The 17025-nt window shown below is 42.3% G+C and overlaps 1 protein-coding gene across 1 annotated transcript in view; it reads right to left on the bottom strand.

Moving 5' to 3' along the window:
- The window catches only part of BANP (BTG3 associated nuclear protein), a 454339-nt gene that overhangs the window by 139704 nt on the left and 297610 nt on the right, over window positions 1–17025 (bottom strand). Inside the window, exon 11 of the mRNA XM_089654123.1 lies at window positions 11862–11906. Coding sequence (XP_089510249.1) covers window positions 11862–11906 — 45 coding nt within the window. The remainder of the gene's footprint in view (window positions 1–11861; window positions 11907–17025) is intronic.

Here is a 17025-nt window from a genome sequence, read left to right as displayed (position 1 = left end):
GATAAAAATGTAATTAGGGCACTACTGGAAGATAACATCGCTGCATGCAAACTACTAAACTGTGAAAGAGGAATGATTGCACAGCAAGCAACCTTCACCTCTCCAATTCACAGACAGCAGTATATCTCTATGCCAAAGACAGTACCCCTTCCCTACTCCATCACAAGATGAGTAACAGGAGGACTGCAGAGGTGCTGTTGCAGAGTGGCATGATCTGCTTTCCAGGCTCAGACAGCCTGGGATTTGCAGCATCATCATAAGTAACCAGGCATTTAAAGTTCATATCCCGTCATCCTTTACCAGTGTCAGACTGATGACAGCTCAGTGATAACATTGCATGATAATGAACTTGTGAATCCTATTGTATCCTTGTGCAATCCTATTGCATGAAGTTGCACAGATGTCTGCAAGTTGTACCCGAAGTCTCGATGACAAGTGAAGTCGCATGATTTCAATGCAGTGTGAACTTGGGCTAAGGGCTGCAAATTCCTGCGCTGACTTGCTTGACTTCCTAACTCTGGGAGCCTGGAGACCTGTTTTTCTGCAGCTGATCAATGCAGGTCTCTGCAACGGCACATAGAACATACCGGTAATTGTTTTCATGTGCTCTGTTCACACCAGTGGATTGGAGAGCGGCTGAAATGTGCGATGTCTTCATGTCTTTTATGGTGCATAAAAATGAATGAAATGTCATTTTGTGACATTCCAATAAAGTCAAAGTAAAAAATTTAAATAAACACTTGCCACCTCTCATAGAACAGACAACATGCTAAAACAGATTGTTATGGGGTGGTGTGAAAGAGCCCTCGTCATTTTAAATGGGTATCATTTTTTAACTTCATGATTTATTAGGCCTCATTCACACAGGTATGCCAATCTGTACATCTGTGCAAAGGGCTCTCTTCACCTGCACGGCCTGTTCAAATCAAATCTGTGGATCGAGCCTGAATGCATGTGCATTTCGGGATGCACTTGGAAATCCATGCAGCTGGCCGCCTGTCATTGATTTGAATAGGCTGCCTGTATGTGGCTGCACAGAACATCTGTACATCCCATGCAGGTGAAGACAACCCTTTACATGGGTTTATGGATCAGTACACCCACGTGAATGAGGCCTTAAAGTGCATGTCCAAAAAAAAGCAGTTTTTTTTTTGTTTTGTTTTTTTAACAGAGCAAGGAAGGGTTAGAACACGTCAGGTTTGTACTGCTATCCAAGACTCTGTTGGATTTACCCTAGCATAGTGTGACACAAAAATTGAAGGATGACCACTCAGGAACTCTAATAAAAGAATCAGCAGGTGTAAGTTCTATATACTGTATCCCATCATGACAAGGTCCCTTTAAAGTTGCTGTTTAGACAGCAGGAAATCTAACAGACAACAGCATAAAGATGCTCTAAGAGAGACAAATGAGTATATTTTGTAAGTAATTCAAATCACATTTGTAATTATAGGCATTTCCAGGCAGACGCAATGTTCAGGCACGGCATCCTATTAATACATCATAAAACTCTCCTTTTCCCTGCTCTGTATTTTGCCAGTTTTTATAAGTGGATAATGGACTTTGTAATGAGTACAAAATATAAAAGGGGCACAAATTGCAAACACATTTTCACAGTGTGCACGTCTAGGTAAGAGGATACAAATGATATGTTTATTCGCAGATGTACACCGTTGATAGGATGGAACACTGCAATCCTCTTAATGACTCCACAGTCCACCCCCCCCCCAATATCTGTATCTTGCCATGAATTAATTCATCTCCACATCTAAACTTAGAAAGGGCCCCAGGCTGCAACCTGCAGATAATGAATGATCCTGGGAATCGGAGACTGGTAAGAACTTCCAACTTTACAGTGTGTTCCTAATTGCTGTCGAACAGATTCATCAATACAATGCACAAGGCAAATGTTTTCTTTCTATAAATGGGAGGCTTTTTTTTCATGTTTGCTGGAAAAGCTATTGAGTGCTGAACCTAATCGTGCTGCCAAACTTAAAACAACAGTGGGTCTTGTGGTTTTAGTTTGACATCAAAGCTGCAAGCACATAAAGGCAGCTCACAAGGCTGACACTGCAGGTTGCTATTTATAAATCTGACACGGTCTCTGTTAAAGGGAAATTGCCTCTCCTGTATGATATTTATGTTAATGAAGAGCACCGCAAAGGCATCAAAATACTTCTCCCTTGCTCTGCAGTACGGCTGGCATTAATAACTACAGTTTACATAGAGGAAAACAGTCTGCGGCATAATCTTTACCTTCGTGTATCTATTGGCTTCGCACAAACGCTTCTCGCCGCAATAACATTCAGCCTATCCAGTTACTGAGAGATGAGGCAGTGCGACCACAAGGCACACAGGACTTCATGTATTTGGAAAATCTGAAAGGAATGTTTCCATTTGGTTAATTTGTTATATTACACCTTAGTGTCTGCAAGGAAAGTGTGTGTTACCGTTAAAAACTAACAAGGTAATTATCCCTTCCTTTTCCTGCAACAGAGAAGCTGCAAATAAATAAAATAATGATTATTGTTATGGCTGAAGTTGAATCAGAAAAAATAATTAAGGTTAACACTACATGCACAGTGAGCAGCACAGTGGCTAAATGGTTAGCACTTCCGCCTGACAGTACTCGGGTCGTTGGTTCGAATCCCAACCATGGCACCACCTGCCTGGAGTTCGCATGTTCTCCCTGTGCCTGCGTGGGTTTCCTCCGGGAACTCCGGTTTCCTCTCACACTCCAAAGACATGCTGGTAGGTGAATTGGCTCCTGTCTAAATTGTCCCTAGTATGTGTATGTATGAATGTGAGTTAGGGACCTTAGATTGTACGCCCCTTGAGGGTTAAGGATTGATATGAATGTACAATATATATGTAAAGAGCTGCATACATGGATGGTGCTTTATAAGTACCTGAAATAAATAATAAATACATGCAGTCCAGGGAGTTTGTAATCTGCACTGGAGCTAACATAAATTCCAATTGCATAGTTACAGTTCACATCAGAACAGTACATAAAAATGAGGGTGGGGGTTCACACCTGCGCTTTTTTTGTGCATTTTTAAGTGCATTTTGATGTGTTCCAATGCAATTTCACGTGTTTTGGTTAATGGCAAGCTTTGTTTGCATAGTGACAGTAGAGTAAGAATGTTCATATGCAGAAGTGTAATTTTAATAAGTATATATTAGCATATTCATTAAAGTGTTACTAAACCCAGAACCCTGCATTCACTATATCTGGTCTCCCCGGGCTCTGCATTCACTATATCTGGTCTCCCCGGACCCTGCATTCACTATATCTGGTCTCCCCGGGCTCTGCATTCACTATATCTGGTCTCCCCGGACCCTGCATTCACTATATCTGGTCTCCCCGGGCTCTGCATTCACTATATCTGGTCTCCCCGGACCCTGCATTCACTATATCTGGTCTCCCCGGACCCTGCATTCACTATATCCGGTCTCCCCGGGCTCTGCATTCACTATATCTGGTCTCCCCGGACCCTGCATTCACTATATCTGGTCTACCCGGACCCTGCATTCACTATATCTGGTCTCCCCGGACCCTGCATTCACTATATCTGGTCTCCCCGGACCCTGCATTCACTATATCCGGTCTCCCCAGACCCTGCATTCACTATATCTGGTCTCCCCGGGCTCTGCATTCACTATATCTGGTCTCCCCGGACCCTGCATTCACTATATCTGGTCTCCCCGGGCTCTGCATTCACTATATCTGGTCTCCCCGGACCCTGCATTCACTATATCTGGTCTCCCCGGACCCTGCATTCACTATATCCGGTCTCCCCGGGCTCTGCATTCACTATATCTGGTCTCCCCGGACCCTGCATTCACTATATCTGGTCTACCCGGACCCTGCATTCACTATATCTGGTCTCCCCGGACCCTGCATTCACTATATCTGGTCTCCCCGGACCCTGCATTCACTATATCCGGTCTCCCCAGACCCTGCATTCACTATATCTGGTCTCCCCGAACCCTGCATTCACTATATCTGGTCTCCCCGGACCATGCATTCACTATATCCGCTCTCCCCGGACCCTGCATTCACTATATCCGGTGTCCCCGAACCCTGCATTCACTATATCTGGTCTCCCCGGACCATGCATTCACTATATCTGGTCTCCCCGGACCCTGCATTCACTATATCTGGTCTCCCCAGACCCTGCATTCACTATATCTGGTCTCCCCTGACCCTGCATTCACTATAACTGGTCTCCCTGGACCCTGCATTCACTATATCTGGTCTCCCAGGACCCTGCATTCACTATATCTGGTCTTCTACAGTACACAAAACATGGAAATGCAATTAATATAGTAAATATAATCAGCTAAATACTTTTTCTCATCAGCAGTTGGAGCAGTCTTGTGACTTCTATCAGTGTCCAGTAGAGCACTGGTTAAAGCCTGTAGGAGGAGTTTTCATTACCCCAATTGTTCTATGAGGCTGCAGGACCTCTGACCTTCTGGAAAGTGCTGAAAAAAAACCTCTCTAGCAATACACACCAAACTGAGAATGTGCAGCTTGCCCCCAAGGATCTGTTCTATCAGCAGATGGACTGGGGACAGTGGAAGAAGGGGTGGTCAGAGAAGCCAGGATCAAACATCCTTTTTACACAATGCAGAGGATTAACTCCTTAGGTTTCACAGTGAGTATAACAAGCATACTTTACTGCATATACAGACTGATTTTGCTTTTGTGGGTTTAGTAACACTTTAAAGTTATGTCGAGAAGAAACCTATGTTTGTGTTTTTTGTGTGGTTGAGTAACTTTCCGAATCCTGGCACACCTCAACGCAATGTCCTGGCACATCTTCTCATGCTCAGTACAATCTTTGTAGGCATCAGATGTGTAACAGAGGAAAGGTCTTGCCCTTCCAGCAGGATTAGCTGTACTGTGTCAACCATGCTGTAGCCTTCTCACTTCATTGTAATGTGCAGTCTGTAGCGTAGATGTTGCTAGGAGGTGTCATGTTCACATGCTACAACACACCGTTAAAAAGGACCAAAACACATGTACATGCATTTTGAACATCTTTCCACTGAAGTCTGTGGATCCAAAATTGCATGATCCTGCACCAAAATAAGTGCCTGTAGCTCTTCCAAAAATTGCACTGCAGGAAAGTGCATAGGCGTGAACGGCCTTTACAAAACGGAATGAGACATGGCTTGTCATTTGTTGTTGTGCTTCAGCAAATGCATGGCAAATCACACAGGTGTGGAGGGAGCATTAGAGGGTGGCCTCAGATGTATGCACAATGTGTTGTGGGGTAACATCTATTTAGAATGGCACCCTAGCAGACAAGTACAGTAGGTGCCAAAAAAGGGATGAGCTGTTGACTAGGTGAAAAGCTGAAGCCAAGCAGCAGTGGAAGGAAGCAGGATCTGATCCTTGTATGAATTGTAAAGCTAAATTTTCAGCTCTGACTGCAATGTACCTTAGAGATGGTCAGAAGTGTGTGCAAAGGATGTGTTTTGTCAATGATCCTCTCATGAGGATATAGTTTTGTGTGACTTGAATTTGCACGGTCAGACAATACAAAAAACAGGTACAGACAACCCTGGCACTGGCCTTACCAGCCCAAATAACCAGGACAACCCTAAGTAGGAATAGTTGGGGATGTCTTCTTGTCTAAGAGACTTGAAACCTTCCTTTTAACACCATGTTGAAATCAGGAAGAACGGCCAAGAGTCTTTCTATGGGCACCTTTACCACAGTTAACCCTTTGAGGACCAAGGGATGTATTTGTCCCATGTTTTTAATTGCGTGTATCATCTGATTAAGAACTTAAAACTCTTTTTTTTTTTTTGGTTTGAGTCAAAATATTAGTTCTTATCAACAAACAACAAATGGATCTGGCTTTTTGCCAATTATTTCAGGAAATGGCTTAGTTACAGCAACTGAAGTGTACGAACTTTAAAAACAAAAAAATTGATTCTTTTGGAGTTCCAAAATCTTACGGTCCTCAAAGGGTTAACAATACAGGCTCTGTGAAATCATTGTCAGAAGTGCACAGTGAATACTTGTCACAGGCTTCAAGGAAGTAAATGTGTGGGGATCTTCACAAAGTAAGTTTACAAACTTCAAGATTATTCAGATTAATATGAGTAAGCCAAAAATAGTTGAAATATAATGTGGAAATTAATATATGATTTTACATTTTGACCATAAACACACTTTAGGTTCACAGGTAGCATCTAACTTTAGTATCTATAGATAAGGAGCAAACATAATGCAGTTCAGTTTCAAACAAATATCCCGAAGTGTAATCAGATATCTTTATTACGGGCCACTGAAATGCCCCTTCTGGAGCCATGCTGCTGCTTCATCAAGCCACAAGAACATATAGCGGTAGATGGATGGCGCACTCTCAGACCACATTGCCACTTAGTAGGATGGCTCCTGTGTGCTTTGCTGTCTGAATGTGAACCAATGACAGGATGAAGTAAACTCCCAAAACACTATGTTTCCAGAGAAGAGGGCTCGAAGCTTTGACATAACTTTCTCAATCCATGCTAAAAGTAAAAAAATAAAATACATGTTTTACAACTAATTATTGTATTTCCCTCTTAAATGTGATGTTTCTTCTGGCCGTAACTATTCTGAGATAAGTGTATGAGAGAGACATTGGCAAACAGTACGTGATACACTTCCATTTAGCAGAGACAAGAGGACAGCTTAGAGTTATGCTCTGGCACGGACATTCTAGATCAGATGTGTAATCTTCAGATGCCACAAAGACATGAACTGACTGAAGACACTGTTCCCCAGCAACAAAACTACAAACACAGTGCCTGAGCATTGGGAGCTTTCTATTCACTCTCCAAGAACATCTATTACATCCTTCTTCTATTATACTGTCTGTAAAGGGAAGCAGAAGTGTGAAGAGATTGGTTTTTCTTCCTCCACTAGCCTGTCAGCATAAAAATATGGGAGCTGCCTTCCTTGCCTTGTGCAGTCTTTGAGGCTGTCATGTTTTTCGTTACTACTTAACCAGACAATGACCTGGAACAAGTTAGCAGCCTGGGAGTCCTGACGTTACTGGTTGCAAGCATGTTCCTATAAGTTCCCTTTACTCATGCACCCCCAGATCAGTGATTGACATCTAAAGAACCCACCTCCTCCAGGTTCCTCCTCTGGTTTGGCCACTTCTATGGACTAACATTTCCACAGCAGAAACACTAGTTCACTTTGCTCCTCTACATGTATGTCAGGATAGGGCAATTTTTTGCACCCATAGCAGCACTTTGGGAAAAAAGATGAAGCATGACTGGAAATCCTTTTTTTCAAAGAATTTGTACAAACTATTGTACAATCCTTCATTTTTGTCTTTGTTCAAGCATATCCAGCACATAAATCCCCTGGATCAAAAGATTTTCTATCTTCATACATGTCTTACTGTATGTCAGTGACAAGATTAACAGAGAATCTTCTGTTTTTTGGCCTTTATATATAGCGATTCCTCCACTGAAATGCATACACATAGGACTTACAACTCCCAGTTCCCACAACATGTTTGACTTGGAGTTCTCATTTATTGAAAGCCTTTAAAGGATTCATTTGATAATGTTTTGGAGCAGTGGGGGAGATTTACCTTCACTTCCCATCCTGTAGCCAAACCAGGAAGTGAGAGGAAATTCCTCCAAAGTGAGTGAATCCCATGGTGTCACAAGGGTCAACAAAATTAGTGTCCCCATTGGAAGATTTCCCCTCTATTCCTGTTCTGATATCAACCCAAAATTTGGGGTTTTCTTTACTTTCCTTTTGATGATAGCATTAAACAGGGCAGATAGAGACGGTGAATCTCCCGAACAAGGGCACAGACGACAATAAAAACAGACAAATGTTCTAATTCCTCTCCACTTTGTCTAAAGCTAAAATAAAATTTTGCCTTTAGGGACACTTTAAAGCGGAGCTCTGGGCTCCTCCCCCAAAAAATCAATAAATACTACAAACACTGTAGCTGCTGACATTTAATATAAGGACACTTACCAGTCCTGGGGGTGCAGCCATGTCCTCACCCGAGCTGATTCTTCAATCAGCTTCGGGGGCTGGCGTTGGCATCTTCAGTAAGGGAAAGAAGAAGTGAAGCCTTGCAGCTTCAAGGCCAGTTTCCTACTGTGCATGCATGAAGTGTGCTGCGCATTGTGAATGGGCCGCTGTCTTCTGTGAACTGTGAAGTGTCCCAGAAGGTTACGGTGGTTAGGAGAGCTGGCTGAACTTCTGGCTCAGATCACCACAGCGATATGACCCAGACGTTGGAATGGGTATCTTTCAAAAACAGTTACCTACTCCCCCCTCCAAAAAAAATGCCAAATGTGGCACCCCTTTTGGGTGGAGTTCTGCTTTAAGGAAAAAACAAAACAAAAGAGCAACACCGGAAAAGAGAAACAAAATCAAATAAAATATTCCAGAGGTTAAAAAAACAACAACCAGATTATAAAGCAGATTTTAAGGTTATTCTTGTGGTGGTGGCATGATGCAGAGGTGGATGGAACAGCAGTATCACAGCAAATTATAATCTGCAATTTAGCCATAAATAAACTGAAAAGTGTCAGGAGGCCACCTGTAGGTCCCTAAGGCATAAACACAGTTCTTGGCACACCCAGATTCCAAGCCTTCACGCTCAATACCAACTTCCCATCTGAAAAGAACATAGAGCTGAATTTAGTCATCAGATTAATCCCTTCAGACAGAGACAGGCAGCCTCCAGCTCAGCCATAAACTTCTGGGTCAAATCCATTTCTGATGAATAAGTTTCAGTGTGCATCACCAAAAACCGTCAGAGGGCCAGAGTACGAAAACTGCGAGTCCTCGATATGAACTTATGGAGTCTTTACACTGTAGCACTGGAAACTGAACTAACTCGGAACAAAGAAAACGTTTAATTGTTTCGTGAACTGAGTAACTGAGAACAGTTTTATTTGATTGTGTTGAGAAGTCTCCCAGAGTTTAATCTAACACTGAGGGAGCTAACAAAACCCATGTGTTCGAGCAATACCCCTCTACACCCCAGAAACAGATTCACATCAGACAACTGGGAAGAGTACGCAGTGGATAATCCTCATGCTACAAAAGGAAGGGATCCTATGTAGGAGGGTACAAATGTAGCCATGTAGTCTGTCTGTTTTGGGGGAGATCAGAACATAAATTAAACATATGTTGGTTTGAACTAGCTGGAAGAGGTTTTAGAACAGTTTGTATGCAGATGTCTATAGACAATGTCCTAACACGTAGGTAAAGGCACGTGCTTACAATATAAACCCACAGTTTACATACACACACATTGAGAATAATTAACTCTAAAGACCATTATGAAAAACTAATATACCAATGTCATAGCAGTACAGAAATAACATGAGCATTACAAAGAAATGTTACCACCAACATGAAATCCACGCAGTTATATTGGAATGGGAATACCAGCCAATACATAAAAACCAGAACACAGGGCTTTATAAACTGTTGACATATTTAAGATATACCATAACCAGTACACGATATCCAATGAAACCCTCTGCCTGGAGAGAATGTTGTTAGAATTGGCTTTGCATCCTAAAGCAGAAATGGTCGGATACAGCTGCAAGCGGCTTAGGGAGAGCTGAGGTATGAAATATTCAGTGAGTCTTGCCTAAATTGCACTACAATCAGGATCACTTAAAATAGTATCATTTTCCAGATATCCAACACAGAACAAAATGGCTGCCTGCAGCACCCAGCTAAGAATCCTCTTCTCTATGGTACATATTTGCAAGTCTATTTCTTGTGGCTTTCTCAATAAGTTCCCAGCTGGACATTGGCTTCTTAATGAACCCTTGGCTTGATCTCTGCTGGCTACACAGTTCAGAGGTCATATGCTTTCCACAGTTCCCCCTCAGGGCTTGTTCACATTTGTGGTTGAGTTGCACTAAACCTCAATGGTTGAACTGCATTTTTACTGTCCCCCAACCGCTTCCCTATTAGCTGCACAGGCAGTGGCCAGGGTTGTACACATACTGTGGAAGGAACTGTACCCCCTGTCACTTTCAGCCATTCAATCACCAATAAGGGGGTTACAATAGTCAGTGAGGAGGTGATACAATGCCTCATCACACTTGTCAACAGATTTCAATAAAGTGTGGTGATGTTACCGCCCTTTTACTCTATTGATTATTTTCTCCAGCCCCATAACAGTAGATCCATACTTCCCTACAGAGCTGAGGCTGGGATGTATACAGTGCAGAAACCTGTACATTCCACCCACTATGCACTGACAGAGGTTGTAATGCTCTGCAGGCTTGAATGCAAAGGCCTTGTGCACACTAGACATTTGGTCATCTCTTCTAGATGCAATTCCGCCTGGCAGCAACGTTGTGGCAGAAAAAAAACTTTTAAACGCATATATTAATAATATATTGTGGCCAGTGAAATGAATTATTGCTCAAATGCTAAATGCGCCTAGCGTTCACACACATCAAGCCATTTTTCTAATAAAACACTGCTGCTCTTGGACACGCTTGGAGTGGGGTTTTTTCTGCATCTAAACGCCTATGTGTACATGGACACATAGGTTAACATGCAGGGGCATTTAGAGGTAGAAAAAAAAAAAAAAACCATTAGATACCACTAACAGCAAAGATAAAAATGTTCAGTGTACATGAGCCCAAAAATGTAATAAATGCATTTTTTTCTTTTAATTAAGTGGTTGTAAAACTCAAACATAGGCTTCTCTAGTGTGTACTTGCCTCTATCCAAAGCACCTAGTATGATTTCTGTCTCCTCTCTCCATACTCTGCTATCTGCATGAGTCACTTCTGACAGTCAATGCCGACACCAGAGAATCCCTGGAGACAGCCCTGTCCCCCCACCAGCACAAGTAGGTGAATGACAGTCTCAGCTATGCATGTTTCTCTATGAGAATGTGTAGCGGGGGTTGTGCCCTTCCCCTCCACTCAGATCTCAGATTACATTCAGCTTGGTGATCTATGCTTTGCAGTATGTGCCATCAGATCCCTGCCCTGTACCTCTGGAAGCTTAGAAATGCTGTGTAAATTCTGGACTATGAACAGGGGCAGACTGACAACTCATGGGGCCCCCGGGCAATAGGGGATCATGGGGGCCCTGTGTCCTTGCCCAAACTCAAAAAAGCCTATGAAAAAGGTACCAGGGGCATCTCATGGGGCCCCGTACTGACCTCGGACCCTCGGGCAGTGCTCGAGTTTCCAAATGGTCAGTCCGCCCATGACTATGAACAGATGTAGAGGAGAGAGGGCTAAAGATAAACAGGTACAATTTATGTAGGAGGATTGTTTTTTATCTCTGTTTATCACCTGAGGCCATTCACTTCAGTGGGTATATGTAAGAGCTTACACCCACTTTGATGCAAACGCATTTATTAAATTTTAGCAAAACGTGGACTGTGTCCTTGACAAAAAAATATTATAGTTCTGCTTTACATGTCAAGTGCACAATAATTCCATTTCATCAAATGAAACATCAGTCCCTCCTTTAAATATCAGCAACTGGACAGAGCATGATGTACTTCACTACCTTACTCAACGTGAGCTGGGGGGTAGTGATTCTTATTATCTAAGCGATCCCCCTTTGTTCACTTACACAACTTACTTTCGGTACCACAAGAATATGAAGTGAAGCCCTCATGGAAAGGATATTCTTGTCTTGTTAATTTACTCTCAGAATGAGACAGCATTCAATCTTTGCGGCTCTGTTTGTCATAGAAAGTAATTTTGTTTGGTTTGTGGTTGCAAGTTTTGTGAGATGAGATCAGCCTGTCTATACAGGACCAAATAGAAACAAACACAAGGACATTTTCCGCAAAGTGGATGTTAACGATGACAAAGGTTACCTGGCCATCCTGACCCACGTGGACTTGATGAATCTGCAAGTTGCCCTACAAAACAATGCAAATAGAGCTGTTAATGGGGAAATTAACAAGCTGTGCTGTGACAATTTTTTAGAAAGTTCTTCTAAGAGCCGCCTTTGTCAGCTTTCACTAGGAAGTCTATTAACCCAGACAATATTTCACAAGTCTGCCATTTGCCGGCAATAAAACAGGCCCTCATGTATGCCTGTGTTTAAAAGGCTTAACCACAGCCGGTACTCGGTACTCACAAAGTTTGTAATTCCTCCACGTCTAAGTGTTCTATTTTGTAAAATTTTCATCCCCATCTGGGGAGATTACTTGATTTTAACCAGAAAACAGAATGCATTTTATTGTTGTCTCCACCTAAAAGGAATATTACTGCATGGAGTGGTCAATGGCACTCTGAATTGTTTTATTAATATCTCTAAAATGTTGGTATTGAGCTTTCTTTTGCTGCAGTAGTTTGAGTCTTTGCTTATCCCATTATGGTGATATTTCCCTGCAGTAGTTTGTGTCTTTGCCCCTTCCACAATGGGGAGATTTCCCTACAGTAGTTTGTGTCTCTGCCCCTCCCACAATGGGGAACTTTCCCTACAGGGGTTTGTGTCCCACAGTTACAAAAGTGGTATGATTTTCCTGTTTGCATCTCCACCCCTCCCACAATGGTGGGGAGATATTAATGCAGTAGTGTGTCTTTGCCCCTCCCACAAAAGTGAGATCTCTGTATGGTAATTTGTGTCTCCGCCCCTCCAATCATGGGGGCATCTCCCCACAGTAGTTTTTGTCTCTGCCCCTCCCATCATGGGGGCATCTCCCCACAGTAGTTTGTGTCTTTGTGTCTCTTCCCCCCCCCCCCCCCCCCAACAATGAGGACATTCCTATGCAGTAGTTTGTGCCCCCATAGCAGTGAATTTGATATTTAAAGTACACAAATTCATCAGATCGCCATTTTCTGTTGTATTTGCATGTTAATTTTTAAGAAGAAAAGGCAGTAAACATCTTCTGCCTTTCTGCTAACTGCTGTCAGGAAAAGTAATCAATCAATCCACTCAATATCCAAAAAAAAGGCAAAAAATAAATGTTCACTACAGATCCTCTTAAAGGTGCCCTAAGACCCTTTCACACGGGCATACCCCGATTAGATCACCATGGGATCTGTCAGATGATCCTCCGCTGAGCAGAGCATACACAGACCAAGCCTGCTCTACTCCATGGACAAGTGGTGTAAACAGAGTCCGCTGCCTGTTTACACCCGATTGTCATCCAATCCGATCTGCCTAGATGGAGGTAAGGGAGTGTAAATGGACACAAAGTCTGTTTATACCCGCTCGGTCCATAGAGCTGAATGGAGGGTCCCATCAGATCATTCATGTAAAAGGATCTTTAGATACTTCAAAGCTTGCCAACTGCCAAATGATTTCTCACCTACAGGGGCAGAGATAGACATGTTCATTGAACTGCTAGAGGTTTCAATGTCTGTGTGACCTTGTGTCAGAATGATAAATCTGACATAAACAATAGTAGTGTGACCTTATGTGTTCACTGCAGCCCAGAGGAAAGAGGAACAAATGGGTGGAAATGGGTTGGAGTTATGCAGGCATTCTGTGTATTAGTCTAGATCAGTGGTCGGCAAGCCGCGGCTCGCGAGCCACATGCGGCTCTTTACACACTTCAATGCGGCTCTTCTGTGTGCCGGGCGTCCGCTCCCCTCCCTCCTCTCGGGCGGCCGCCCCAAAAGTCAGGACTCTGCAGCTAGTCCAGCAATGGGCAAACTACGGCCCAGCGGACCTTTTAATCCGGCCCGCGGAGCGTGGCAAACATTGGCTGTCAGGATGTAGGCGGGGCAGCGTGACGAACTCCTCTCCTCTCACAGTCCGCCCTGAAGACCGGAACGGCGCGGGAACACGGCGAGAGGGACGCGCGGAGCAAAGGTAAGTGAATTGACACAATATGGGGAATGAATTACTATAGGGGGGATGAATTACTATGGGGGATGAATTACTATGGGGGATGAATTACTATATGGGGGATGAATTACTATGGGGGATGAATTACTATATGGGGGATGAATTACTATATGGGGGATGAATTACTATGGGGGATGAATTACTATGGGGGATGAATTACTATATGGGGGATGAATTACTATATGGGGGATGAATTACTATGGGGGATGAATTACTATGGGGGATGAATTACTATATGGGGGATGAATTACTATATGGGGGATGAATTACTATGGGGGATGAATTACTATATGGGGGATGAATTACTATATGGGGGATGAATTACTATATGGGGGATGAATAACTATATGGGGGGTGAATTACTATGGGGGATGAATTACTATGGGGGATGAATTACTATATGGGGGATGAATTTTCAGTTTTAAAAATGTGGCTCTCAAAATAACTTTCAATCGTGGTTTTGGCGAGATTTGGCTCAGTTGAAAAAAAAGGTTGCCCACCACTGGTCTAGATCTACAGTGTATGATCTGGGCTGAGGCAGGAATTTTTTAATTTGGGCACATACACTGCTATCAATTAAAACATTTCAATAATGAATTCATGGTTACAGAAATGCATTAATTTATATAATGTTTTTTATATCTACCTGGAGTTGGAGCTCAGCTTTACCATAGGATTTTATTCATTCTAGAGACTGATGAAACTCAGAATGAATACTGAAATGTAATAAACTTGGTGTTTTGTACACTCACTCCATAATTCTCTCTTCATTTCAAAGGAGCCATACAAACATTTGTAGAGTGTCTGAGGAGTTCACTGCCAACTAACCATACACACCGGTATTAAAGAAAAACGCTTGTCTCTGTAACACCTTCAGCCCCATTATCCTCATACTGCAAATTCAATTGTAAAAATCCAGTTTACTGAGGAAAAGATCCTGCAAATTCGAGTCCATGACTTTTCTGGAAACTCATAACTGACAAAACTTGCAAACTGCAATCCCGGCTGAGATATGAAACAGGTCTTTAAAAACCACAAGGGCTAAAATATTTGATTTTCCTGTAATGTCATCAGTTTTCCCCCAGTGTCAGGAACACAAATAAGTTCTGATGGTTGCGGCAGTGTTCTTGGTATTTAGCTGCAATCACAATGGAAGGCCAGAAGCCAACCGCATGCCAATCAAAGCCAAGAAGGAAAATGGTGGCATTTAATTGGTTAGTTCATAAAAACCAGTGATGGCTGAAAACTGAGCAATTTCTGCGCTTTACCAAAGAAATATGTAATATTTATATAAAAAAAGCAGAAACCATAAAATAATAATGAAGGATCCATAATACACAGCACAGGTTTTATAAATGCCCCCCTTATTTACTTCCACTGCTGCACATTATCATTGCCAGATGGTTTTATAAAAACAACCCAACAATGGCTCCAAACTACCTAAAATAGCTCAGTGTAATAAAATATTCGAAAAACCAAAGATAAAAGCAGGTTTTTATTTGCATCTCAAGAAGTACATTTAATAAATAACTGGCTTAAAGCCCAACTCCGGGCACAATAAACTTCTCATGGTTAGGCAAATAAACTTCACTTTAAAAGGAACCTCCTGTGATGCAGGCTTTATTATACATCTATCAAATTTGCACCTTCACATGCCGGGATTAGTAGAGCTGTGATTCCTGTTCGCTCAGACACAAGCGCTGCAGGTCTCCTATACTCCCACTCTTCTTGACCATTTACAAATCAAAGCTTGGGGCTAACTATGTTGTGAATGGAAGAGAGGCAGGCAAAGACATGACTGCAGCGCTACAGTCTATGAGACCTGCAGTGCGCACACCTGGGTAGCCCAAGAAGTACAGCAGGAGCTCTATTAATCCCAGTGCTAAAAAGGAGCAAATTTATAGCTGCCTAGTTAGATTGCATACCATTGTTCCACAATATCTAATTCCTTCTGGAGGTGCTGCAGCCATCCGGAAATGCTAACTTTCTTCTATTCTGGACATTATTTTTAGATATTTATGATCATATGGGGGGGGGGGGGGATTTACTAAAACTGGAGCACTCAGAATGCAGCAGTGCATGGTAGCCAAGCAGCTTCCAAGCTTCTTCAGCTTGTTCAATTAAGCTTTGACAATAAAACCTGGAAGCCGATTGGTTTCTATGCAGAACTGCACCAGAGTTTGCACCATGCAGTTTTAGTAAATCAACCCCAATACATATACAAAAATAAATATTTTGGTTGCACCTTTCCTAATCAATAATATGGTGCAATAACACAGCTGTGATCCACTAATAAATGTGAATAAACAACAGATATGAAAATACTCCAATTAATAATTTTTGTGCATAGTCCCAGTTTATAAATTATAATAATCTTCAAACAATATTGTTCTATGTGATAAATTCCACCATCCATGTTAATAATCACACAGTGACTCCCACACGGTTCATATATGGCGACTGAATAAGAACCTGAAGAAGTCACGTGGCCGTGATGACACGCGTTGGGCGGAGCCAGGTGCCGAGTCCCAAGACCAGAAGTGATGCAAGAGCCATGGCCACAGTTTGTGCTTGTAATCAGTCTTTTAATGTAAGTGCAATACCTTTAATAAAATGTGTTTTCACAACATACTACACATGATGGCATCCTCTGTTGCATGAGCTTGGTTGCAGAATTGATAGTGGAGAATTGAAGGGCCACACCAGGCAAGTGGAAAGCATTCTATATGATATGGAGGATATCCAGCTACAGTGGAGCAACATCTGAGATCTGCCCCAGGTTGGGGAAAGCGTTTGACCTGGTTGCATTCAGGTCACACCTAATGGTGAGCGCATATATGAATGGTGGTGGGAATCACTGTGTATGGAACTAGATTATTAACACAGATGGTGGAATTTATCACAAGGAACAATATTGTTTGAAGATTGCATGGACAGATCATGCCAAGCAGAGTAACAGATTACTAATTCTTAGATGTGATGGTTGCATTAGTTTTCTTTTTAGGCTTTCTTTCTTCAATATTCATCTGGTGATCCAACCAGTAAGTCTTTTGTTTTCCAAAAGCACAAGCTCTCTTCCAGATGTATCAGTTTACATGGATGAGACAAACCATGTAACACTGGCAGGGATGTTTACAAAGATCAGTTTTTATTAATCATGTAAAACGTTTATCGCAAAA

This window comes from Staurois parvus, unplaced genomic scaffold, assembly GCF_062004578.1.
Source record: "Staurois parvus isolate SC_StPar_1 unplaced genomic scaffold, SC_StPar_1.0 ptg000745l, whole genome shotgun sequence".
NCBI lineage: Eukaryota > Metazoa > Chordata > Amphibia > Anura > Ranidae > Staurois > Staurois parvus.
This window is presented reverse-complemented; position numbering and strand designations above follow the sequence as displayed.